This window comes from Pipistrellus hanaki, assembly GCF_964339955.1.
Source record: "Pipistrellus hanaki genome assembly, chromosome: 4".
NCBI classification, from domain to species: Eukaryota; Metazoa; Chordata; class Mammalia; order Chiroptera; family Vespertilionidae; genus Pipistrellus; species Pipistrellus hanaki.
Window position 1 is genome coordinate 64,678,147 of NC_140506.1, and position 27,831 is coordinate 64,705,977.

The following is a 27,831-nucleotide window of genomic DNA, read 5'->3' on the forward strand; positions in this document are numbered from 1 at the left end:
AGTGGGGGAAGAGACCAACCAAAGGACTTGTATGCATGCATATAAGCACGCCCAATGGACATGTGACAGGGGGTGGGAGAGGCTGAGGGAAAACCTGGGGGGGGGGGGGGGGAAGGAGATATATGTACTACTACCGTATATGTAATACTTTAAACAATAAAATAAAATTTTTTTAAAATAATTAAACTTTCTTACAGCGTTCAGGAAAAACATGTTCACGCCTAAGTTATAATGTGAGGCTGAAACAAAAAGTTGTATCTAATAAGGCGTGGAAGAATCTTCACATGTAGATAAATAAAAATTCAGAGCAACACCTGGTGGTTCAAGTGATGCTTTCAAAAAAGCTCTCTCACCTCCACTGGGACAAAAAAAAACAACCAACAACTAAGGTCCTTACAACGCGGGCCCAGTCTACAAGTGAATAAAATAAAACCAGCGTCTTGAAAAAAATCCTTTACAAACAGATCGCCGAGGGCTCAGGGCACACCGTTCACGCCTGGTTTCCATAGGAACGCGCAGTTCCGGCGCGTAGCCCTCTGTCCCGGAAGTGGTCCTGCCTCAGCGCCGGCGTCCCTTATTATTCAAATGTTGGTTAGCGCACACGGCTACGGAGTTTTGGGGCAAACAGGCCACCGTCGAGGGGGCGTGGCGACGCCGACGCCAAAGGCGGACTGACTTCACGTGCCGCTGCGGATCAGCTTCCTAGATCAACCATGGCCCAGCCCGGGACCCTGAACCTCAATAACGAGGTGAGCACGGAGGTCGGGGGGCGCGTGGGGATGACCTTGGGGGTCTTTGAAGGGCACTCGTGCGTTTCTGTGAAGGACGCGTGGTCTGGCCGGGGTGAGGATGGGGAGAGCGGAGAGGAGCCTGCAGGTGGGCCCCCGGAACTCGGAGGATGCAGCGGTAACTCCGCTTCAGGTTTCTAAGTGATTGAAGCAAGAGACGTATCCCTGAGGTCTGGACCCAGGAATTCATGTCTGTGGAACTTTGGGGAGTTATACAGATGTATGCATTCAGAGTCCGCCTCTGTACAACTAAACTCGGAGTATAGGACCAAGTTGTGAGAATTAAATGAGCTGGAATACGTATAGCGTTTCCCCAGTGCCTGACAGTTACCTACCTTATGTAGCTTCTCCTAAGAAATTGCTGACCCTGAATGAGGTCCTATCTTTTTATGAGGATGTTTGCTCAGAACGTCATTTCTTCTTTCAGCGAAAGCCCCATTTCTTTGCTTTCATTGACAGCAAAGCTTTTAAGAGCTGCTTATATTTGTGGCCCCCAATTCTTCGCTCGTTCTGATTCCAGTCTCCTCAAACATTTGCCTTCATGACCTCCACCATAGCGTGCTCATGTCACCAGGCTACCGTTTGTGCTACTATTCTCTTTACAGTTTTTGCTTCTAGTCAAGGGAGTCATTAAGCACCTGAAGATTAAAATGAAGCTGTAAAAGCAAGGTTCAAATTAGGATTCACAGCTACAGCAAAGATTGTTCTTTATCTTCTTTATTCAGTGGATACATATGTTTGCTTTAAACTGCTCACTGTTTATATTACACAGTTGTGTAAGGCACTTTCAATTTTCAAGCAACCTATACCAGGTAGGAAAACTCACTTATGACTCTGAATAATGCCCAGAAAAACAGTTAGTACAGAAAAGTTTCCAAAGAAGGCAAAGTGAAGTGAGTGCAGTATTTGTTCTGGGGATTTAAGAATCTTATGCAGGAATTTCAGGTCAGTGATTCAATAAAGGGGAAGAAGGCATTCCAGACCAATGGACCAGTATAAGCAGAAAAGGGATGCTATTAGGAAACAGCTTGGATGGTATAGGGATAGAAACTCTCCATTGATGAGAACTTGTGGGATGAAGTAGGAAATGAAACAGAAATATATTACTTCCTTACTGCCAGGTCAGTAAATCTGGGTTTCCACTTGGCAGTGGAGTACAGGATTTATTAGAAAGGGAAATATTAAAGATGCTTTGTGTATATTTATAAATGTATGTTTATCTTGTTCCAGAAAACATTTAGTGGGCTTTTTTGCATTAGGTTAACTATCCTATATAATCCTACGTAATAAAAGTAATATGCAAATTAACCATCACCTCGCTATACCCACAAGCCACATCCAACAGTCATGCCCAACAGCCAATCAGAGTGAGTATGCAAATTAATCCCAACCAAGATTGCTGTGGCCACATAGAGCAGGAGAGAGGCTTGGGTTTCCCTGGCAACGGAAGAAGCCAAGCTTTCTGCCTGCCCTGGCCAGCCTAGGCCTCCACTCTAGGCTACAAAGTTTCAATTATAGAAGGTAGAACAAATCCAAACAGAAATGGCGGCAGCCATGGAGCAAGCAGGGGGCTTGGCTCCGCTCCAGGCTACAAAGTTTCAATTGTAGAAGGTAAATAAATCCCAGATAACCAGGGCCTCTGCTTAGGTCGACATAAGGCATGGCTGGCCTGCAAACCACCACAGGCCCCTCGCCCAGGCCTCCCCATGCCCTAAGGTAGGGGTGTCGAACTCAATCAGAGAAGGGGCCAAAATCTAAAATCCAGCCTAAATCGCGGGCCGAATGGTTTACTGAACAGTCATAAACTGACAATGTCATAAACTGACAGCGGAGTGCAGTGATGACAGCGCGGTGCGGGCCACATTGCAAGGCCTGGCGGGCTGGATTTGGCCCGTGGGCCTTGTGTTTGACACATGTGCCCTAAGGGAACCCCCACCCTGATCCAGGATACCCTTCACGGCAAACCATCTAGCCTCCACCCCTGCACCAGGCCTTTATCCTAAATAATAAAAGAGTAATATGCAGATTGACCATCACTCCAAGACACAAGATAGCTGCCCCCATGTGGACACAAGAGGGCCACCACAAGATGACCAGCAGGGGAAGGCAGTTGAGAGGGACCAGGCCTGCAAGGGAGGGCAGTTGGAGGCAATCAACCTTGCAGGTGAGGGCAGTTAGGGGTGACCAGGCCATTAGAGGAGGGAAGTTGGGGGCAAACAGGTTGGCAGGGGAGCAATTAAGACAACAATCAGGCTGGCATGGAAGTGGTTAGGGGGTGATCAGGCTGGCAGGCAGAAGTGATTAGGGGCAATCAGGAAGGCAGGCAGGCAAGCAGTTGGGAGCCAGCAATCCTGGATTGTGAGAGGGATATTCGACTGCCCTTTTAGACCGATTCTAGGATCGGGTCTAAAAGGGCAGTTGAACATCCCTCGAGGGGTCCCAGATTATAGAGGGTGCAGGCTGGGCTGAGGGACACCCTCCCATCCCATGCACGAATTTCGTGCACTGGGCCTCTAGTAAAGAGCTAATGTGCAAATTGACCCTCACACAAGATGGCCACCCCCATGTGATCAAAGATGGCTACCACAAGTTGGCCCCAGGGGAGGGTAGTTGTGGGCGATCAGGCCAGTGGGGGAAGGCAGTTGGGGGATGATCGGGCCTACAGGGGTGGGAAGGCAGTTTGGGGGGACCAAGCCTTCAGGGAATGACAGGGGTGACCAGGCTGGCAGGGCAGGGCAGTTTGAGGTGACAAGGTTGGCAGGGGATGGAAGTTAGGGGCAACCAGGCTGGCAGGGGAGGTCAGTTAGGGGCAACCAGGCCTGCAGGAGGGCAGTTGGGGTGACCAGGATAGCAGGGGAGTGCAGTTGCTGGGGATCAGGCCTACAGGGGAGGACAGTTGGGGGTTACTGGGCCATCAGGGGAGGGCAGTTGGAGGCAATCGGGTCAGCAGGGGAGCAGTTAGGTGTTGGTCAGGCTGGCAGGGGAGTGGTTAGGGGGTGATCAGGCTGGCAGGCATGCGAGCAGTTGGGACCCTATAGTTCCAATCACACAGGTAGTTGGACATCCCCCAAGGAGTCCCAGATTGGAGAGGGGGCAGGCTGGGCTGAGGGACACTCTCCCCTTCAACCTCCCCCCCCCCCCATGCACAAATTTCATGCACCAGGCCTCTAGTGGGGTATAAAAGATCTAATTGGAGTTCTTGGGAGTTTACTGGAAATACTAGTGAGTTCTTGTTCAATTTTGAAATTATTCTGAGAGTAGAAATGACATGCCACTCCTCATTTAAGGCTCTTTTTCCATTTAGCTAATTTCCAGGCCTCTTCCAAATAAATTTTAGGAAGTCTTCACTAATTCACCTAATTTACCTCAATCTGGGCTAAGTATCTTTTTTTTGTGTGTGTGTGCAACTAGAGTGCTTTCTACTCTGAAAACACTTGTTTACCTGTTTCTTATTGTGTGCATGTCTATCAACTACAACATATGTGCTCTATAAATGTTTACTGGATGACTAAATGAACTTATCAAATTGGAACTTACATATCTCACACTAAAATAAATCTTATATATTCTAATATGAAGATGGGGGGAAAGTAGACATGATAGTATAATTTTAAATGAATGGAAGGAAAACTGCAAAGGGAAAAGCAAATATAGATTTGTCTGCATAAAATTTGAAAAACATCCCAAAGGGGGGAGGGAAACAGAACCAATTAGGAAAAGAACTAGGGCAAATGTGGCAGCTAAATGGCTAATGCCATTACTGTAAAATACCTCATGGAAATTAAGAGGAACCATCTCATAGAAAATTGGTAAAATAAATGAATTAACTTTTCAAGAAGAAATGTACCTGAAAAAAAGTTCAAATTCACTGTTATCTTTCTCATTACTACCCCTATCCTAGTCTACATTATATCTCCCTCTAGCACTACTCTACGAGCTTCCCAGCTATGTACCTGTGATTCTTCTGTCCTTCCAATCTCATCTCTGTAGTGCAGCTGGAGTATTCTCTTCAAAACATAAATCTTATCTTGTCACTCCTTTTAATATGGCTGAAGTATGTTCTTTAAAACAAACTTAATCATGTGACTCCCTTGCTTAGAACCTGTTTGATGATTTTCTCATTGCTTTTGGTCAAGATCTATCTAAATAAAGCCAATTTCTCCATCTTCTATTATACCACTCCCCACCCCAACACCCCCACTTCTCTTTACTTCAACTACACTCTTGTCTTCTTCCACCATCTATCTCAGGGGTGGGGAACCATTTTTCTGCCAAGGGCCATTTGGATATTTATAACAACATCATTTGAGGGCTAACCAAAATTATCAGCTTAAAAACTGGCCTGCTGTATTTGGTTAAACATTTAATTAACTCACCCCCTAATACCTTGGCAGGGCCAGATCAAATGATTTCATTGGCTTTATATGGCTCTTAAGCCAGACATTCCTCACCCCTGATTTAGCACAGCATCTACAGATCCTATGCTATTGCTTTTAACTGTTTCATTAGTCCATTTCATATGTTTTCAGGGAAAGCATTCTTGACCTTCATTACCCATTTTATAAGCTCTTATAGAATTATTTTACCTCTTTTTAGAGATAATCTTGTAAGAATTGTTTAGTGTGTATGTGAATGTGAGAGAGATTTCTGTTCCTTCCACCTAAGTTTTTGTTCAGTATCATATCCTCAGTACCTATCTGTTGAATGAGAATTTGAGGCATCATTTTTATGATCCTTAGTAACTTAAATTAGCTCTCCTTAATTGAGATTCAGGAATGTATTTCAGGGATCCTATAATTACCAGAAATTATGTATAACTTGGGGTTTGTTCGCCTATTTCTGAAGGGAAGAGTCCTTAGGCATCCTAATATATAAAAACGCTGGGTCATAACGTCCGATAACAATTGAGGCTCAACCAACCAGAAGTCACTCCTGCAGTCTGCTTCCACTGCAGGCGCAGTGCCCCAAAACTGACTGCTGAGGGCACTGCGAATCAGGGTCAGAGAGAAGCCTGAAGAGAGAAGCAGGTATTGATCCTTTGCCTCTGGCAGCTTTTGATCAGGACTTGGTTCTCTCTCTCTCTCCCAGTTTGGCCAGTAGCCACAACTCCATTTCTCTCCAGACCTCCATCAGGGCTGCTGATCAGCCCCACCTTTCTGATCAGGCCCCATTGATAGACCCAGAGACACTGACTGGCATAGATACCGACCAATGAGAACCAAATCTGGGTCAACTCTGAGGAGCCAATGGCTGCCAAGGAAATGGAGCTTTTGACGCTGACTGGCATAGAAACCAACCAATCAGAACCAAATTGGCTGGCAGAGGGCGAGGCGAGATCAGATCTGCAGGGGAGGGCAGATGGGGGCAAGATCAGGCTGGCAGGTGAGGCCCATTGGGGGCAACCAGGCCAGCAAGGGGAGGACAGTTAAAGATGGCAGGAGAGGGCCATTGGGGGCGAGATCAGGATGGCAGGGGAGGGCAGTTGGAGGCAAGATCAGGCAGGTAGAGGCAGTTGGGGGCAAGATCAGACCAGCATGGGAGAGCAGTTGGGGGTGAGATCAAGCTGGCAGGGGAGGGCAGTTAGGGGGGATCAGGCAGGCAGAAGAGGTAGGCGTAATCAGGCAGGTAGGCAGAGGCAGTTAGAGGTGATCAGGCAGGCAGGGAGGTGAGTGGTTAGGAGCCAGGGGTCCCAGATTGTGAGAAGGATGTCCCCCAAAGGGTCCCCAATTGGAGAGGGTGCAGGCTGGCTGAGGGAATCCCCATTCTGCACGAAGTTCGTGTTCTGGGCCACTAGTTCATCTATAAAGCTCTGGTACTATCTTTAGGATGTTGGCACTAATATCTGAGTTTATTTGACTGAATTACTTGTGTTATAATTTTATATTATGGGTTTTCTTTTAAAAAATTATAGTATATTTAAGTGCCCAAAGTGTGTAAAAAGTCTGCCTCCAGATGCACCTATTATGCTAACTTTCAATGTCTTCTACCCTTAATAATCCCATTCTTTTAAAAAATTTCCAAGGATAAATTTAGGCTAACATTTATAGAATATTTTCTGACTCTAGGTCCTTAAAATACATTTATTCTTCTGAAGTAATGTAAAATTTTACCTTTTTAAAATAATAAACTATCACTTTTTATTTCATCTTATGATTATTTAATGCATGCTTTATATTCACCACTACTTTATGTGGACTGACTTATAGAATTTCCCTAACCTCTAGCCTAGTACCTTGTCTATAGATAGTAACAAATAAATATGTGTTGGACACACAGAAGTATGGCTAGCTCAACTTGAGTCTAATTTTTACATGCGGGGGTTGGGGCAATTTCCTACATGTAGACTTTTTTCCTCCCTTTTTACTAGAACTAGAGAAAGGATACACAATTGAAAACAACATGCTATTTTTGTTTTTTAATATTTTTATTGATTTCAGAGAGAAGGGCAGAGGGCGAGATAGAAGCATCAATGATAAGAATCATTGATTGTCTTCTGCACGCCCCCTACTAGGGATCGAGTCTGCAATCCAGGCATGGGCCTCCAGCTTCATAGGCTGCCGCTCAATGAGCAACACTGCCACATCAGAGTAATGAATAGCAGTGAAATGTAAAATCAGAATTAGGAGATGAAACAGGGTACTTTAATTTCATACAAGGGCCAAGGGCTTTTATATAAAACTGACATTATGTTTTCCTTGATTGCAGATTAACAACAAACCTATTAGAAAGTTGCTTTCCATTTCCTATAATATACAGACAGAAGCTAATGAATGTGCCAGAGAACAAATGGTTTGCCTCCATGTATTGTAAAAGATAAGACTGTCAGAAACTATGTTTGTGCTTTTGATGTTGCAAAACTGCTATTTCATAATTGAGTGTGTAGTACTTTTAAATAATTTTTACTGAAATAGTAAATAGAATCCATCCATAAGAAGGGAATTATTTTCTGCTTTGTTGTTAAACTATTCTGGGAAGTTTTGCTAGGTGGCAGCATATTCTCAATAATGATTAGTGGTAGATAATTACCAAGCATTCTAAAATTTTTACATTGTTATTCATTAGAAATAAAAAATATATAATTCAATAATAATGGCCAAATAAGTTCTTCATATAAAACCATAATTAATTTAGTTAACCATGAAATAATTCAAATATATGGAAAATGGTCTAATAAATGTTCTTTTAATCTATTTCCTATGTTTAGAAAATGTCAATATTTTGCCATATTAGACTGCCTCATTCTATCCACTGTATTTTCAACCTCAGAAGTAATTATTACTCTTAGGGTGTTATTTTCTCATCCATAGTTTTTATAATTTTAGTGACATATATATGCTTATATCTAGTGGATATTGTGTTATATATTTTTAAACTTTGCGCATGATATCATATGCATATCACTCTAAAAGTTACTTTTATTGCCAAATATTTTCAAGATTTACTCATGATACATGCAAATCTATTACATTGGTTTAAAATACTACATTGTGTATACCTTATATAATATTTTATCTCTTATGCAACATTTTGTAAGAAAGCTGCGGTGAGCCCTGGCAGGTGTTCCTCAGTGGTTAGAGTGTCAGATCAATCAAGCACTGAAGGGTCAGGGGTTCAATCCCCAGGCCTGGTTGGGGCATGCAGGAGGGAACCAATTGATTTGTATCTATCTTCTACATCTCTCTCTCTCTCTCTCTCTCTCTCTCTCTCTCTCTCTCTCTCTCTCTTTCTCTCTCTCTCTCTTTCTCTTCCCCCCTCACCCCCCCTCTGAAAAGCAATGGGAAAATTTCCTGCGGTAAGGATTAAGAAAAACAAAAAGAATGCTGCAATAAATAGACTTATGCATAACCTTTTGCTCTTACTGGGGATGTGTCTTTTACCTAGATTCCTAGAAGTAAGCTTTTGTTAGATATTGCTAAAGTTTCCTCTGGAAAGAATATACAATTTGCATTCCTACCAACAATGTATGAGAGTGCCTGCTTCCTCACAGCCTCACTAAAGAATGTGCTGTCCTAGTTTTTTTGTCTTTGTCAATCTTATAAATGAGTAATGAATAAGCAGAAGTTGTTGTGTTTTTTTCAGAGGTCTTAATGTATTGTAAGAAACACAGATATACTCAGATTTTTTTTTAGCACTGCAAGCTCCCCTAGAACAATACTAGCTCTTGAGTAATGGCTTTAGACTAACGATGGGTTTTTGTTACAGGTTAATTCAAATAAATGACGAAGACAATGCATTATCAAAAAGAAGCTGGCTAGTTGACTGGCTACAGGTTGAGAACCGCTAACAGGGTTGGCTAAGACCATGGGAAAACACAGATATTTACATTATGATTCATAATGGTAGCAAAATTACAGTTACGAAGTAGCAACGAAAATAATTTTATGGTTGGGGGGTCACCACAACATGAGGAACTGTGTTAAAGGGTCGCGGCATTAGAAAGGTTGAGAACCACTGGGCTAACAGATAGTCAATGAAGAGTCAATTCACATCACCATCTCCAACCTCTAGCCAAATTGTCACTTATGAAAATAATCACAGGAATGTAAAGTACAGTATAGGGAATCTAATCTAATAAAAGGGTAATGTGCAAATTAGCCATCACTCTGACACAAAGATGGTGGCAGCCATAGCACCCCAACCACGGAGGGAGAGAGGGCTGCGGACACAATGTGGGGCTGCTGGGCTGGAGGCTTGCTCCCGGCAGCCACCGCACAGCTCCAGGCACATCCCTAGCCCTGTGGACACAACATAGAGGGTCCTCTTCACATGAGCTGCAGAGGAAGCATCTTTTTTGACTGCTCATTGGCTAAGTTCCCTGAACGCCATCATTCACAGTGTTGGTAACTTGGGTAGTAAGAATCCAAGAAGATGATCTAGGGTTTTTCCACCTCCTGGAGGAAAAAACTAAGGTCTGTGGCTCGAGGGACTAAGAAATATCATATCCTGCCCTAGCTGGTTTGTCACAGTGGTTAGAGCCTCGACCTGCCGACTGCAGGGTCTAGCTTTGATTCTGATTAACGGCATGTACCTAGGTTGTAGGCTTCTCCCTGGCCTGGGCCCAGGTCAGGGCTAATGCAGGAGGCAGCCAATCTAAGTGTCCCTCTCACATTGATGTTTCTCTCTGTCTTCCCCTCTCTCTTCCAAGCTCTCTAAAAATCAGTGGAAACATATCCTCAGGTGAGAATTAAAAAAAAAAGGAAATGTCATATCTTAAGAAATGTCATATTTTATGAAAGACACATCTTGAGAATGCCTAAAGAACGTTGTTTTTTCGTGGTGAAGAGACTGGAGTTCATTCATGTTGATGAAAACTCCTTGGTGGCTGCAGCAGTGGTAACAGCAGCAGGGTGATGGGGCTGGCGCCTTCCCCATCAGCCTGGTCACCTCTCACAGAGGGAGGCCCAGGCTGTGGCTTAAGGCCCGCTCCTAAGCCATCAATAGGACATCCCCTGAGGGCTCCTAATCTGTGAGAGGGAGCAGGCTGGGCTGAAGGACCCCTCTCCCAGTGCATGAATTTTGTGCACTGGGCCTCTAGTATAGTCAATAATGTTGTAATACACACACACACACACACACACACACACATATATATGATGTTAGATGAATACTTAGATTTTCTGGGGTGATAACTTTATAAGGCATATAAAGCACTAATCACTATGTTGTACATTTGATTCACTATGTTGTAATATTGTATGCCAGCTATGATTGGAAAATAAAGTAGTTTTTAAAAATGGAAATATTATATTTTAAACACCTACTTTAAACTTTTAATAAAAACATTCAAATGCAAAAAAATCAACCCAAAGTAGTATTTACATTGTGGACTAAAGCTTTCTCTGAGCTTTGTAGATCAGAAACTTGCTGCTATCATCCCAAAAGTATAGCTCATTCTCTCAAAGCAAATTTGCATCAACCATAAGCTTATTATTATTAGAGATTATACTAAGGAGAAAGCCTGTTTATTAAGAAATATATCTAATGTAGACAGATGCTCACATTATAAACATATTCCCCCCCCCCCCCCCCCCCCCGTATTGATCTACACCGGCTGCTTGGAATATAGAACCATAGAATAGGTTTTAATTGCATGATTCGGTGTTGGGCTATGATATATCTATCTCTATATTTGAGTTATTCCAGTACAATTTGGAATTTCCTTGAGTTGGACACTTCCAGCTTTTTCTTTCATGGTTCCCTTTCCTGTGTTTATATTGTTTCTTCCCCATATGCTTACATGGTCTTTTTGCAAGCTTTCCACTTAATTTATTTTAGGTCATATTTTTGTACTGTCTATCCAAGGGGAGATCCATGTTCCATTACTATGTTCAGATTTTACCAGGTTAACTGAGGCATCAGTAAGCCTAGGTTCTAGTTAACACCTCACTTTCAGCGCGCGCGCACGTGTGTGTGTGTGTGTGTGTGTGTGTGTGTGTGTGATGTGTTCACTCTTTTCTTCTGCTCTTGGAGATTGTATTAAATTTATTTTGCTGCTTGGAAGCACTTTAGCTTAGGCTTCTCAGTCTTGATGGTCATAACCTTCCAATTTGTCCTTCACTTTCTGTCTTCAAACTCTTTCCATTTTTCTCTCATGTTGTTTCTTCTATCAGCACATTTTGTTTCCATTTTTTGCCTCTTTGCTCACATTTCTATCATTTCCCTTCCAGACAGTATCATACTCATTGCATTTCTAACTGTGAAAGTTCTATTTGCTTTTGGTTGGAGAATTAATCAAAGTGAATTTTCCAGCTTTCTAATGATATTGGTTATTTTAGTCCTTTCTGTTCATTTAACTTCAGCATTATCTGTCAACCAGGTTCATAATTGCTAGGTGCCAAATGATTTGGAACCCTCTGAAATTCTAACTATAAGTCTATTGCTGTTCATCAGTTTTCCAAAACTAAATTTAAATACTTTGATAAAACTAAATGCTTGAGGTAAGCAGTTGTGAGAAAAAGAAAAGTATAATTCAATTTTTACATGAAGTGAATGTGCTTTTTTAATAAACTTGTTAAATATTTTTCCTGCTGTACATAAATGCTGAGAAAGTTAACCTAGAAAAGTATTTTTTGACATTGGCATGAAACTAAGTACATGAAGCTTTCCCTTTTACATTCCCTTATGCAGTAATGACAAACATAGTTCTTCTTAAATTGGAATTTTAAAATTGGAATCTAGCTTTCCTATGATTGGAATGTAACCTAGGACCAACTCTGCCCATTACTTATTAGTTAAGTTTGGTTAACAGTGGTTAGCAAATGGTATATAATCTCATGCACTGCAGGGTACAGCAATTGGAAACATTTGCTAATATATTTTAAGGCAAAATTTATCACTTGTTATTAATTTATTTATGAATGACTTAACTTTTAAAAAATGTATTTCTAACCCTATTATGCTGCTTATGAAATGTAGCAAACCTTTTTTTTTTTCTTACTCAAACCTAGTCTAAATGGGTTTTCATTTATGCAAGTACTAGAGGCCTGGTGCATGAAATTCATGCACTTGGTTTGGCGGGGTTTCCCTCAGCCAGCCTGGGCCCCCTAGCAGTTTGGGAGCCCTTGGGAGGATGTCTGACTGATGGCTTAGGCCTGCTTCCCCCGGGGAGCGGGCCTAAGCCAACAGTCAGGCATCCTTAGCACTACTATGGAGACAGGAGAGGCTCCGGCCACCACCATTGCACTTGCTAGCCTTGAGCCCAGCTCAGGACTCTGGCTGAGCAGCACTCCTCCTGTGGGAGTGCACTGACCACCAGAATGCAGCGCCTGCATTGATGTCTGCACCCTGGTGGTCAGTGTGCATTATAGCGATCAGTCATTCCACCTTTCAATCTATTTGCATATTGGCCTTTTATTACGGTATATAAGGATGATTTTTTTTTTTTTCTAAATAGACCTAACATTGAAACAGTTTTCAAAGAGGTTAACCTATCTAGTGAAAAAGAAACCTGATTGTTCTACATTCTGTTACTATACTATTCTTTTGAAATGGTGAATGAACAAATGACTGTTTCTACCTTTCTGGTATTTATTTAACAAATATTTATTGAACATACTTAACTGTATGTCACCCACTATGTTAGGTGTTAAGATATAATGTTGAGTAAAACAAGATATTTGACCTTCATTGAGTTAATAACTTACAGGGAGAATGAAACATTAAATATCATCAGATTAAAAATAAAGTATTAAACTTAAATTATTCATGATAAGTTTTATATGTACTCTAAGTACTTATAATTGGGAATTTTGACTTGGAGCCCAAAAAATTACTGGGAAATGACAAATAGGCCAAAAATCAGAAGGATCAGACGTTAACAAGCTGACATGGGGAGAAAGAGCAAATTTACCAGAAAAAACAGTAAATGTAAAGACTTGCTGGTAGGTGTGAGCATTGTAAAGACAAAGGACTCAAAAAGAGCCCATGTGGCCATCCTAAGCAATTGGAAACCATTGAAGAGAGTGAAAGGAAGGTATGGCATGACACCTCTGTGTTAATAATGTATTCTGAGTTTTGGATAACTGGAGAGGGGCAAGAGTGGGGAAATGAGTTACCAAACTCAACCGGGATAGCTAGGTGAGGTCAAGATTAAAAAAAGTGGAACAATTTGAGAGATAATTAGGAGGTAAAATTAACAGGAATTGGTAATAGATTTATTGTGAGAGATTTAGAAGTGAAAGCTATCTATAGTGAGCCCTAGGTTTATAATGAAAAGATTGTTCCGTTCCTGGAAACATGAAACATAAAACAAGGGATCCAGTTGGGGGTGAAGAACATGGGTTCCAGTGTGAGGTGGAAGTGGTTTTAAGCTACTCCAAAGGCATTGTTGAGTAGGCAGCTGCACACTTGGGTCTGGATCTGAAAGATATATCTCAGTTGAAGGTAGAAATTTTTGAGTCATCTTTGTTTAGGTGGAAAATTGAAAAGATGTTCACACATAAGATCACTTAGGGCCATAAAATGGATGGTGAAAAGTACAGCTGGCGTAGGACTGACCTTTGAACTTGAACATTTCATGAGGAGCCTTCAAAGGAGACCAAATGGAGAGGCTAGAGGGGCAGAAGGAAAACCAGGAAAGTATTCTGTCATGGGTCATGTAAACACTTGGAAAAGTGTTTTAAGAAGGAGGAAGTTGTCGGGACCGGTTTGGCTCAGTGGATAGAGCATCGGCCTTCAGACTGAAGAGTCCCAGGTTCGATTCCGGTCAAGGGCATGTACCGTGGTTGCGGGCACATCCCCAGTAGGGGGTGTGCAGGAGGCAGCTGATCGATGATTCTCTCTCATCGATGTTTCTAACTCTATCCCTCTCTCTTCCTCTCTGTGAAAAATCAATAAAAAATATATTTAAAAAAAAAAAAGGAGGAAGTGGTGAAATGTTAGATGCTGTTGAGATTTCAAGTAAAATGAAGTCTGAAAATTTCCTGTTGGATTCAGGGTCATTTAGAAATCATTGCTGTCTTGGACACCACAAACTGGAATTATGTGGCATGAAAATGGTGATAATGACTTTGAACATCTCTCAAAGCTTGGCTCTGAGGCAGCTGAAGACAGAGGGTGCTCCTCGTGAACTTTGTAGTGAGGATGTGTTTGTCTTGTTTTTAATGAAAATGACTCAAGCATGATAAAAATCAATGGGAATAATCCAGTTAAGAGATTAATACTGCTAGAAAGAAACAATGTATAGTGAGGGTTCTAGGATGGCAGAAAGGATGGGATTCAAAACAGTTAAAAGGTTCACCTGAGATATGTGTAGGATTACTTCTTACTAGAGGGCCGGTGCATAAGATTTGTGCATCTGGGGGGCGGGGGTCCCTCAGCCCGCCTGCACTCTATCACAGTCCAGGAGCCGTTGGGGGTGTCTGACTAATGGCTTAGTTGGATATCCTTAGCGCTGCCACAGAGGCTGGAGAGGCTCCCGCCACCACTGCTGTGCTCACCAGCTGTTTTCTGGATGAGTGGGAGAGCACACTGACAACTAGGGGGCAGTTCCTGTGTTGAGCGTCTGTCCCCTGGTGGTCAGTTTGCGTCATAGTGACTGATTGTTCTACCATTTGGTTGATTTGCATATTAGCTTTTTATTATATAGCATAATACAACTTTATTAATAGAATAGGGTAAATGATGGAAGTAAATTTGTATAAAGAGAAATGAAAAAGAATGTTAGATATGTTAGGAAAGCAGACAGGTTAAAAATAGTTATTGTAGAGTGAATTGGCCAAAAAATATATGTAGGTTTGCTAGGAAGTGTAGGGGCCTGTTTGAGGTTAATTACGGTATGGTGAATTTATAGTAGATAGAATGTATTATTTCCTGGCTATTGGGATGCTGTGATAAAGAACTCAGAATGTTCTTTTTACTCAAGGTTAACTGGAGGGATTGCTAACCATAGGGGAATTTAAGGTATTGGCAAATATTGATCATATACTTAAATTGGATAAAGGAGGAAAATCAAAAGCAAAGGACTGTTTGAGAAAAAGTACACATGTAAGTGAATTGCTGATCCAGTGAAGTCAGAGATGATTGTGGTGGATGGAATTTAATAAGCGAACAGATAGAAATTGTAATCTTGTGGAATATTTCAACTGATCATTTTAGAAATAGAATTATTATAAGTGATGATAAGGACTGCAATGTGACCATGGGAGTGGGTCACAGATAGAATAGATTAGGTAGCTAGAAAAGAGCAAGTCAAGAAGTGAGGATATATTGGGTTAGTAAGTGGGCATTTCAGTCAATAAGAATGATGTTAAAACTTAGGGTGGAGAGAAATTATAAGTTGGTTGTCAGTATCTTCAATGTAATACAGCGGGTGAATGATAGTCATGAAAAGTAAGAGAAGCTATTACAGCCAAATGCAAGAGCCTTATTATTGGTATTTTGGCAAGGATAATTTGTTGGATTGTGTATGCCAGGTACTCAAACAGCCACAGTGATACAGTGATTAATGACAGTATGATGAAATAGAATCTACCTACAAAGTATATTTGGAACCCCAAGGATGGAGTGGTTTTCTTTAACTGAAGAAGTCATTGAAGGTTTTATGGGAAAGATATCTGAAATGAATTTTAGGAAGTTTTTAACATGGAGGAGGGGAAGAAAGACAATACAGGAAGAATTATAAGATGTATGGCTCCTAATAATAGACAAACATAAATTAAAAAATGATAGCATCCCATTGTACTAAGTACTGTTATAACATGTAGTTCTTTATCTTTGGAATATTTCCATCTCTTGGCCAATACATTTTTTTGTTTTGTTTTTGTTTTTGTTCTTAGAATTCAGTATTATTCTTTAATGGGATGATTTAAGCATGTATCTGTGTACTAGTATGTGTGTGAGTACACACAGTGTGCCTTTGTGTTTTTGGCATTTCTTTTAAAGTTATGCCTCAAATAATTTATTGCTAAAAATAAATGCATAGGGTATTCTATAAGTAAGTAAATATGATCCCTTCCATGCATTTGCTTTTGTTAACACACTCATTCGATAAATTAAATTTCCATCATGATGGTTGAAGCTCTGTTTTAAGCCACAAGGACACAAGGATTGATATGATGATCTCTGATTTCAGAAAACTCACAGTTTATTATGTTCCAAGCTCAACAAGATATAATAAGTATAATATTAAAATACTAATCATTGGGAATGCTATGACTTTTTTTTTTTAAAGAAAACTTCTTTCTCTTGAGTCCTCAGACACATTTTAAAATGTTGATGTATTCCTTTATTCACTCTCAGTGGAAAATGTTTGATTTCATCCAACTATAAATATATTATAGTTAACCAAAAATTTGGATAAAGTAGTAGACTTAGCCTACAATATTAAGATTCCAAATAAAGTATGTTTCTTTTTGAATTAATAATCTTTCAAATTTTGCTTTATTCTTCAAAGGTTGTGAAGATGAGAAAAGAAGTGAAGAGAATCCGAGTTTTGGTTATCCGAAAACTTGTCAGAAGTGTTAGCAGACTGAAGTCAAAAAAGTTAGTCGTTTAAAGTTATGGCCTTCTGATTGATAAAATGTCAAAATTGTTTTTATTTAATATTTACAACATTTGAGGGAGGGACTAGAGGAATAATTATTATCTTAATCACACAGCACTTTTTATTTTTATTTATTTATTTTAAAAAATATATATTTTATTGCTTTTTTACAGAGAGGAAGAGAGAGGGATAGAGAGTTAGAAACATCAGTGAGAGAGAATCATTGACCAGGTGCCTCTTGCACACCCCCCACTGGGGATGTGCCCGCAACCAAGGTACATGCCCTTGACCGGAATCGAACCCAAGACCTTTCAGTCCGCAGGCCGACATTCTATCCCCTGAGCCAAACCGGTTTCAGCCACACAGCACTTTTTAATATATATGTTAAGAGAGGATCCAAGTGAGATAAAATGTGCTGTGTCAGCATGTTACATGGTTTTGATCATATTTGCTTAAAATACATGATGAATTCTGCTGCTATTTTTTTCAAAAATCTCTTTGGCTTTTTCAGAATGAAAGTTTTTTGGGGTTATGTTATATGTTTTATGTTATTAGAAGTTATCTTAAGATGTGGTATGGTTTTGCAAATCTAGAAATACCTTGTGTAAAATCAGTTGTAAAAATTTATATCACTTTTTTTACTTGAAATATTCAGTACCTTGTGGAAGTGTTTATCAAAAAATTGTGTTCCATCTAATTTTTTGAAAAAATAGTAGTTTGTATTTTCAGTGTCACTGGTATTAGAGGAAAAAGTATGTTATTTAAAGTCTTCAAATGTGTTTTGCTCCCGATTAATTTTTAGTGCTTTCTTTCATAAATGTTGCAGAAGATGGCTTTCCTCTCTGATACAATCAGATATTTGACATCTTTGTATATTCTTTTAATTCCAGAAAACAAATATTTATTTAATAAAATTATATCTAACTTTTAGTTGTAGCTTATAGACCTTAATATAAATACAATTGCTATTAACCAATTAATTAAAAAGTATTATTTGACCTTCCCATTAAGGAATTATAAGGCAAACAGCAGCAATAAATTTTAATATTATGCCAGGACTATGCCTATTTTTGCCAAGAACTTGGGTTTATTAGTAGAATTGGGATGTATGTTGGAAGGGGAGAAAGCAGTGCAGGATGACATTGAGATTTATGATATTTTTCTAAAAGAAATGAGACTTTTCATTATGATATGAGTCCGTAATAAATGCTTTTCCTGTCTACATATTGTAATTATCTTTTGCAGGGGTACTGAAGAAGCACTGTTGAAAAACCAAAGGCGGGCACAACGGTTGCTTGAAGAAATTCATGCCATGAAGGTAAGGACTTGTGCAGCTGTGTGTATGCGTGTTTCTGTCTCTCATCTCAGTCTGCATTTTGTGTGTGTGTTGGGTTACTTATTTGAATATTATTGTAGATTTACCAAGACTTATTTTATGGGTCTGTTTGGTGAAGAATGTAGCACATTTAGAAAATTGTAATATGTTGAAGCTTGCATTTTCTCTTTCACTGAATTTGTTAAAGTACTTGACTAATTTGAGTCAAAACACTGCCAAACTAAACTCATCTGTGTTTAATAATGCCTCATGCCTAAGGCTTTTATTTTTACTGTAACTTTAGGCATGTAGTCTAAGTTGAGTTCAAGAATTGAAGTGTTCATGCTATTTGGTAATGTGGATGGGGATATTGGTGGCTGACATCATGCTTTACCTATTGCCAACTCAATAAATTTTTGTGTGATGGTGTCAGCATTTTATTCAGCTCTGTAGTAACTCGAAATAAAATTAGTATTGGACCAAAATGATCCATATTTTTGTTTCTTTCAGCCAGACTCTTCACTAGCATAATTTTTAGGTTTTCTCACTGCTCTTACTTTGTGGAAACTTTCATTTACCAAATGACATACTATTAAATGTCTGGAAGAGTTTTTTATTGCAGAACTTAAAAACAACATTTGGTACTAGCAATTATGTTAATTGCAGGGTCATTTTGCATGTATGTTTGACTATTACATTTTGGTATAACTTTCAAGAGTTTGGGTTTTTTTGTTTGTTTTTTAATTTTACTGATTTCAGAGAGGAAAGGGGGAGAGAGAGAGAGAGAGAAAGAGACAGAGAGAGAGAGAGAGAGAGAGAGATATTAATGATGCACATCCCCATTGGGCATCATCAAGCTGTGACTTCCTGGTTCATAGATTGATGTTCAACCACTGAGCCACACCGACTAGGCACTTCCAACTTTTGAGATAGATAAAAGAATGATTGAATTCTCTAAAACTATTTTAATTGAGTTAAATTATCAAAGTTTCTCATCTTTTTTTTTCTTTTTTGTTTTTTTGCTTTTTTGTTTTTGTTTTTGTTTTTTGCTTTTGAAGGGATAGTAAAGTATTTTATAGGCCAGTTATTTTTCACAGTTAATCTGAGTAGAAACAGATGTAGGACATGATTTTTCTTTTTTCTTTTTTCTTTTTTTTTTTTTTTTTTTTTGGTGTGAGGTGATTATATTTTTTTGTGTGGAATTATTTTTAATCACAGGACTGCAAAATTTATGAAATACATTTGATCTATCTTCTCTAGTGTTTTAATCCCTCTCTTTTTCCCCCATAATGTCAAAATACTCTATGTTTGTCTCCTAATTGTCATTTGTATCACTTTGAATGATACATCATTTAGACTTTTTCATATACTTTTTATTTCTCATGAAATAGAAATGAGAGAGAAAATGTTTAGATATTTTTGATTTGAGGATAACTTTAAGATAGGAAGTTATTGTGTATCCCGTTGTGTCTTTCACTTTCTCTTAACCAAGGTTCTTACTAAATTATTACATTCCTTACCTAAATTTTCCCCTGCAATTTCTTCTGAATGGTCATTTTTGTAGTCCTCAATTATTCAAAGTCTTTGAACTACTATATAATTGCTGATTTTATTTTTCCATGGAAAGGATACATTATAATATAATAGGACTACGTGTAATGTATGAAGACTCTGAAAACAAAGATATTCATTAATCTTCAGAATACTTCTTTTCTGTAATAATAATGGATTAAATTTGAAGTTAATCAGAAAAATAAGTTGTCCTAATTGATTTATATGTGAAACTTGTTTTCTTTTATTCTTTTTTTAAAAAAAAATATATTTTATTGATATTTCACAGAGAGGAGGAAGGGAGAGAGATAGAGAGCTAGAAACGTCGATAAGAAAGAAACATCGACCAGCTGCCTCCTGCACACCCCCCATTGGGGATGTGCCCGCAATCAATGTACATGCCCCCGACCAGAATCGAACCTGGGACCTTTCATTCCGCAGACCGACGCTCTACCACTGAGATAAACCGGCCTCGGCTGTTTTCTTTTATTCTTAAACCTCATCAGGAATAGCATATCGGACTCAGTGAGAAAGTTCATAGGTTTGCAACATTACTGTGTCACATTTATAGTTTTATTTTGTGTGTGTATGTGATTATATAAGACCACTGTGGAATTATTGCCTCATAAAAAGCTAAAATGCATAGCCTATATAGTCTAGAAATTCATAAAGTTAATAGTATATATGTATATTTATACATATATACTATTATATATGTATATATAATAGTATATATGTATATTTCCCCTATTCATGGCATGGGTTAGGGTGGTCTGAATTGGATGCTCTGAATTGAACTTTTTTTTTAATGCTTTTTAAAAGTTGAATTAAATTTAAATATAAAAAAAGAGAAAAAGTAAGACTATGTTTGCTTTTCTTACACATCTAATTTTATTCTTTATTTATCGATATGATCCCTTTAATGGTCTACTTTTATAAAAGAAAAATATATAGAGCATTTTTTAAGTGAATGGTCATTTGAAATTTCCTAAAGAAGAGTTTATCATATATACATGGGAGTATCAAAGAAATAGTCACAAAACAGGAAGCTCACAGTCTCAATTAAATCTGAAGAAAAACCTCTACTTATTCATTTTTCCAGATGAATTTTTTCCTTGGCCCATATACCGCTACATTTTTATAGTCTTGTTCATGACATACTGTCCCATACTTGCTTTCTATGATAACAGGGTATTTTGTTGCAAGATGACTTCCTCAAAGAGAAAACCTAAAATATTTTTAGAAATGGGAGTTTGTTTATTTCTGGCCAAGAGAAAAAAAGGGGGGCCTGATCTTTTTTTATATACTATATATTTTTATTGATTTCAGAGAGGAATGGAGAGGAAGAGAGAGATAGAAACATCAATAATAAGAGGGAATCATTGATTGGCTGCCTCCTGCATGTTGAACTGAGCCTGCAACCCAGGCATGTGCCCTAGACCAGAATCAAAACCAGGATCCTTCAGTCTGCAGGCCAACGCTCTATCCACTGAGCCAAACCGGCTGATTTGTAATAATCTTCCTTTGGTTTTTCCCCCTTTTGTTTACATCTCCCTCCAATGTTTTGGAAACTATTTTAAACCTAGAAAAAATTATAATGCTACAATGTATAGTAGTAATATTGGGTCGGCAGCTAAGTAATTGCGGATTTTTTAAAGAAAATCAAAGACAATTTTTTCATGGAACTAAATAACTTTATTCTGTAATGTATTGCCCATTTTGATCAATGACCTTTTGCCATCTTTCAGGCAGCATCATAATCCCACGTTCAAAAAACTTCTGGTTTTTATTAGCAAAAAACTGAATCAGGTATGATTTGACATCATCATCATTATTGAAATTTTTACCATTCAAGGAGTTTTGTAAAGATCGAAACAAAAAGTAATCAGATGGTGCAAGGTCAGGACTATATGGTGGATGTGGCAAAACATCCCAACCAAGCTCCATTAATTTTTGCCGAGTGACCAAAGATGTGTGTGGCCTTGTATTGTCATGATGGAATACAACACCTTTTCGATTTGTCAATTCGGGCCGCTTTTCTTCAACTGCATTATTTAATTTCGTTAGTTGTTCAATGTAGACATCAGAATTGATCGTTCGGTTGGGTGGTAAGAGTTCAAAGTAGACAATTCCTTTGTAATCCCACCAAACTGATAACAAAACCTTTTGATGAATATCAGCTTTTGATGTTGTTTGAGTTGGTTCACCTGGCCTGCTCCACGATCTTTTCCGCTTGATATTGTTGTAAACAACCCATTTTTCATCGCCAGTTATCAGTCGTTTTAAAAATGGATCATTTTCATTACGTTTCTTTAGCAAATCGCAGCTGCTAATGCGTTGCGTTAACTGTGATTCTTTAATTTCGTGAGGAACCCATGTATCGAGTTTTAAAACATAGCCAAGTTGTTTTAAGTGATTTTCAATGCATGTATGTGATACATGAAGCTTCTCTGCAATCTCACGTGTTGTACTGTGACAGTCCGAATTGATTATTGCTTTGATTAAGGCGTCATCAACTTCAACTGGACGACCAGAGCGTTTTTCATCTTTGAGTGAAAAATCACCAGAACAAAATTTGGCAAACCAATTTTGACACTGCCGTTCTTTTAAGGCTTCGTCACCATAAACAGCACATAACTTTTTATGAGCTTGCGATGCGTTTTTCCCTTTGAGGAAATAAAAAAGCAAAATATGACGAAAATGTTCCTTTTGATTTTCCATTTTTTAACGAACGCCAAACGAAAACTACAAAACAGATCAAAAAACTTTTTTTACTGATTAACAGCTGAATAGCCAACTATCAAATAACAAAATGTGTTTTACATTTGTACTACGTCTGCAAACCTAAAAATTCAACTGAAGCCATATATGTGAGAAACCCGCAATTACTTAGTTGCCGACCCAATACATTGTATCACACCTAGTTTGTCCCTTTACTGGTGATGCTTAGTTCCAATCACTTGGTTTAGAGCAAGGGTGGGGAACCTTTTTACTGCCAAGGGCCATTTGGATATTTATAACATCATTCGTGGGCCATACAAAATTATCAACTTAAAAATTAGCCTGCCTAGATTTTGCCAAACATTTATTTAACTCACCCCTAATGCCTTGGAAGGGCCAAAATAAATGATTTTGTGGGCTTTATATGGCCCGGCCCTCAGGCCAGCCGTTCCTTACCCCTGGTTAATGTTATCGGCCAGATTTCTCCATTTTCCTGTTTGCAATTATTAAGTAATCTGTGAGGTGATAATTTTGAAACTAAATAGTCTTTCACCCAGTGACTGATGTTTTGTGGCTTAATCAGTTAATTGTTTTTCTTTCTGCTGTAATTTTTTATTTCTCTGATAAGATTTTAATTTAAGAGGTTTTTAATTTTTTCTTTACAATATTGAAGATAGTGCTAATAGCCATTTTTCCCAATGGAGTATGGTTTCTTGACTTCCTGCAGGAAAGATTTCAAAAGATTCCTGGTGATTTTGAAGTACATTTATTAATGCTGGAGACAGTGAAACTGAGGAAGTGCTTAGGATAGAAGAAGCAACAGGAGAGACTATGCGGGACTGCTGTGGCTCTCTAGAAACATTATGGGAAAGAAGTGAGCCAAGGAGGTGCAGCTGTTAGCTCACTGGAGAGTTAGAGAACAGGAGGCCTTTGGGACAAGGTCAGGGGGTTAGCCCAGGATATGCAGCCTCTGTCCCTTACTCCCCTGGTTGCAAGTCTCATGGGGTCCCTTAGAGTTAGGGAGATGCAGGCCTGTGGGGGAAGAAAAGGAGGGAGAGAAAGGTGTGGGCGTGTTCCTAGGAGGGAGAGTGCACAAGTTTTGAAAATCTTAATGTAAGTTGCAATTGAATTTTTTACAATAATTTTTTATGTTAATCTTTTTATTGTGTATTTATGGAGGATTATGATTTAGTTGAATGTGAAAATGAGAGAAAACTTTGTATAGCAATTACAAATCTGTGCTTTGTGAATATTGTGAGAGGGGTAAATGATATTGTTAATCTACGAAGATAGTAAAAGAATAGCTGCTAATAAAGCTGTTTTGAATAAAGCTGTTTTAGTACTTGACAGTTTGAAGTTTTCAGCTATGTGATTATAGTTATGAACTGGATTAATTGTTTGCTACAGTCTTCAGAGTAGTTGGAACAGAGTAGTGTTCTTTAGATATGTTTGCCTACATTTTTGTGAGAACATATAAAATCTTTTTATCTAACACCACTGTGCATAGGCCGAAAGAAGAAAAAAAAAAAAAAAACCAAAAAAGTGTAATGAGTATGAATTGAAAAGTACAAAACTGAGTTCTAAGTCTTGAAATTTAGGTTACAAACTTTGACCTCTGTAGACTTTAATTTCTTCACAAAATTAAGATGATTGGGTAGATTTTTTTTTAAGTCATTTGCTCCCGTGTCCTATTCTTTAATCTCAACTAGCTTGGAGTTTACTACCTTTGCTACCTGCTCTTTCAATTATGAGCAAAAAATGTAGGCTTTTTAGCTTCTCAGTGAAACAGTACTTTTGTTTTGAAGTAGTTCAATTGAAATTTTTATTTTATTTACAAAGCAGTGATTGACATGTTTTTACATATCATTATAGGACTTATACCACTTAAATACTAATTTACTAAATGTGCAATTTCTTATTCATTTTGTCTTGTTGACAGTAAGGACCTTTCTAGATGTTTATCCTTGAAACATCTAACTTTTTACAATGATGATGATTTTCTTTAAATATGATAATCTTCTTTGCCTTAATGAGGAGACATGCATTTTGGTATTTAAAAAATAACATGTAATGAAACTTTTTAAAAATTTTTATAGGTCTATGTTTCTTCACAAAGTCATCCCAGGCTGATAGTTGGTTCTTATTGGTCCCATGCTTTCTTCTTTTCCTATTCAGAGCCAAAACCTGTTAATGTGCTATGTCTTTTTCTTTTTCTTCTTTTATTACTTATTCCTTATTTCACCTATAGTTTCAAACTTTGCCCCTAACTGGGTTTTGTCAGCTAATAAACTAGTTTATGCCATAAAACTCATCGTCATCCTTTAACTGTCTCTCAGTTTCTTCCTTTCCCCTTATTAGAATAGCATCCTTACCTCCCATAGCATAACCACTGGGAACTGGGCCTCCTCACTTCCCATTCCCTCAGCAACCTACTTAATTTATCTGTCTGCCTGTCCATCAGTGTCCTTGAATAAGATTCACACTGATTCTTAGATGTTGTTGTCCCCACAAAGTTCTTCCTTTATCTTCTAAATTTATACTCTTTAACATGGCTACTTGCATTTTTGAAGGTCTGCATTCTTTTAATTTTCACGCGAGAATATTTTTTCTATTGATTTTTAGAGAGAATGGAAGAGAGAGGGAAAGATAGAGAGAAATATTGATGTGAGTGAAACACCAGGGCCCGGGCTGGGGAGGAGCCTGTAGCCGAGATACATGCCCTTGACTGGAACCAAACCCAGGACCCTTCGATCCACAGGCTGACATTCTATCCACTGAGTCAAACCAGATAGGGCAGCCTGCAGCCTTATATTCAACTCCTCTTAATGTTTTTAGGTGCACCCAGAACTCAACATTTTACATGATTCACTTGGGCTAAGTTAGAAAGCATGGTTCAAGTTGTGGGTTTTCTTATGAAGCCTAAAGGCAGGCACTGAATTTTAACCTCAGCAGGGATAAGAATCAGGATCTGAAACTCAGGTAGTTCTGTTTGTTTCTTTCCTGCCTCTTTTTCCTCCATTTTGTGCTTCATCTTTGCTTTTTCTCATCTTGCCCCTATCCTGCCCACTCTGTTCTCTTTCACTCCCCTTCTCTCTGACTTTCCAAACAGCTCTCATTGCTTAGGTATTTCCAAGGTCACTGTATAGTGGCAACCTCAGCCCACACTAACTCAAGTTCTTGGGCTATCTTGGGTTAAATGTCCATCACTGGTCCTACCTAGTATAATCAGCTGTGGCATTGGGGTATTAGGGGACAGGGTGATGGGTTGTAAAGAAAAGAAAATGGATAAGGAGATATTCCAAAAGATGTCAGTATCTGAATAAAGATTCTAACATTTTGTTGCTCACCACCCACACACACTCTAATCAGATGTTCTTCTCTTCTATTCCTGACTTTGGTTTTAATACTATCATTTATGTAGTTTCCTAAGCCAGAAGTCTAGGAATTATTTTTGAATTCCCTTCTCCCTTAGCTACTTTCTATTCCCATATCTTGTCCTTCTCCAAAATCTGTTATTTTTATCTTCTAAATACGTAACTACTTCTTAGATCAGGTTCTTAATATTTCTCACTTGTACTTCCTGCCTTAGGTATTACCACACTTCAAATCACATTCTGCACTGTAACCAGTGACCTTGCTAAAATGCAGATTTGATCAAGATTCTGTCCTGCATGGCATACAAGGCCCTTTGTGATATATACTCAAGATACCTTTTTTCTCCAATTATACCGTCTACCTATCCCATACTTTTTGTACCAACTATAATTTATGAACCCCAAACATATCAATCTATTTCATGCCTACTTGCACTTTTTATAGAGAATGGAAGAGAAAGGGAAAGGTAACACACCCTTCCCTGAATAAAGACTTACTCTTTATTTCTGCAGCTTTTCTTCACTTCTTATGTTACTTGCACTATGAAACTTTCCCTGACATAAGCACTCTGTCCCGAAAAGAGTTATTCACCACGTCTTCTATACAGCTCCTTAACCTTCGTATATTTCTACTGTCATATTGTATGAATCTGCTTCCGTGCTATTCCTACACTACTCACAGAGACCTTCTTAAGAAAATATTAGTACATTGTCAAGTCTTTGTCCCCAACAGCTGGTAACGTGTCAGGTGTATGATAAATGATGCTGCCTGGCTGGCCAGACTAAGTGACATTTAATGTAACATTTCTTATATTTATTGTCATATGTACAATGTTGAGGTTGCTCTGAGTCTCAGTATATAAGGAGAATATTACTGAACTATTACAAGAAGAGTCTCTAACCAGAGTTGTTTTTGTGTTGTAGTTGGTTGAATGTTAAGTGTCAGAACAGAAAAATGGATAGGCTCTTCATTTTATAGTCACCTTTGGTCAATTCTCTAAAGCCATTTAGTTTCTAATTCAGTTTTTTTTTAAAGAACAACTTTTATTGCTGCTTAAGGCAGAACAAGATGCCCTGATTTAATATTCTTTTGTACTCAGCTTGTGACATTTGAAATAATCAACAGGAAATCATAGTGGTATTTTAAAAGATCATTTTATATATATATATATATATATATATATATATATATACACACACACACACACACACACACACACACACACACACACACTGCTCTCCTCATACGCATGAAACAACATTTAGAAAGAGATCATCATGTTGGAATTCCAGTTTGTTTCCTGGCATGTGGTTTCTATAACTTTAAGCCAGTATTTTGAATAAGTCCTCTAATCTTTAGCAGTATTACAATTTTAATATGTAGAGTTCATGATTTTCACTGTAGGCTGTGTTGAAATAAAAATACTATATCAAGCATATGGTGGTCGTAAAATATTTTTATATTTTAAATTAAGAGCAGTTGTGACAAATAAAATTTGTATACATTCCCTGGTTTTGAAACTACTTGATTCTATTTGAAAACACAGGAAAAGTTATAGATCCTTGTTGACAAAAGTGATGAAAATGCTATTACCATTTACTCAGTCATTATACACACCTAATTTTAAAATAATAAACTAATTTTGGAATTGTTTCAGTTCAGATAAACTTACTTCAGAGGCTTTTGAGTATGTGAATAGTGTGGGAACAGGAAATAAGAAAGAATTATCACATGAGCTTTTGGTCAAAAATGTTTTTTGTTTTATTTTGATTTTTTTTTTTTAAAGTTTTGTAATTCTGCAGATTTGAACTTACAACCTTGGCACAATGTTCCTACTAATTGTGCAAGTAACCAAAGCCCTTTTCAACTGTTAATTCAAAAAATTTGGACAACCGATACTACTATCATAATGTTAGCATGAAATAATGTGGTGATTGAGAAAAGAGGCAAATATTACAACATAGTTTGTTTGAAACACACAATGGGAGACATAGAGTCCTAGAGTAGGCAACAATAAGAACAATAAATAACTGGTCTAGAAAATGGGCTTTTCTTTTTTATTCAACTGGAATGTCACCTGAATTTGGGATTAACAGAGA

At 38.3% G+C, this 27,831-nt stretch overlaps 1 protein-coding gene across 2 annotated transcripts in view; it reads left to right on the forward strand.

Moving 5' to 3' along the window:
* The first annotated feature begins 538 nt into the window (after positions 1-538).
* Positions 539-27,831, forward strand: part of SRFBP1 (serum response factor binding protein 1) — a 64,751-nt gene continuing 37,458 nt past the window's right edge. Inside the window, exons 1-3 of one of the 2 annotated variants that reach the window (XM_084880476.1) lie at positions 539-749; positions 16,681-16,769; positions 18,016-18,088. In XM_084880476.1, the coding sequence (XP_084736602.1) occupies positions 714-749; positions 16,681-16,769; positions 18,016-18,088 (198 nt within the window). In that variant the 5' untranslated portion in view covers positions 539-713. The remainder of the gene's footprint in view (positions 750-16,680; positions 16,770-18,015; positions 18,089-27,831) is intronic. The other variant, XM_084880477.1, reaches the window with a different exon arrangement.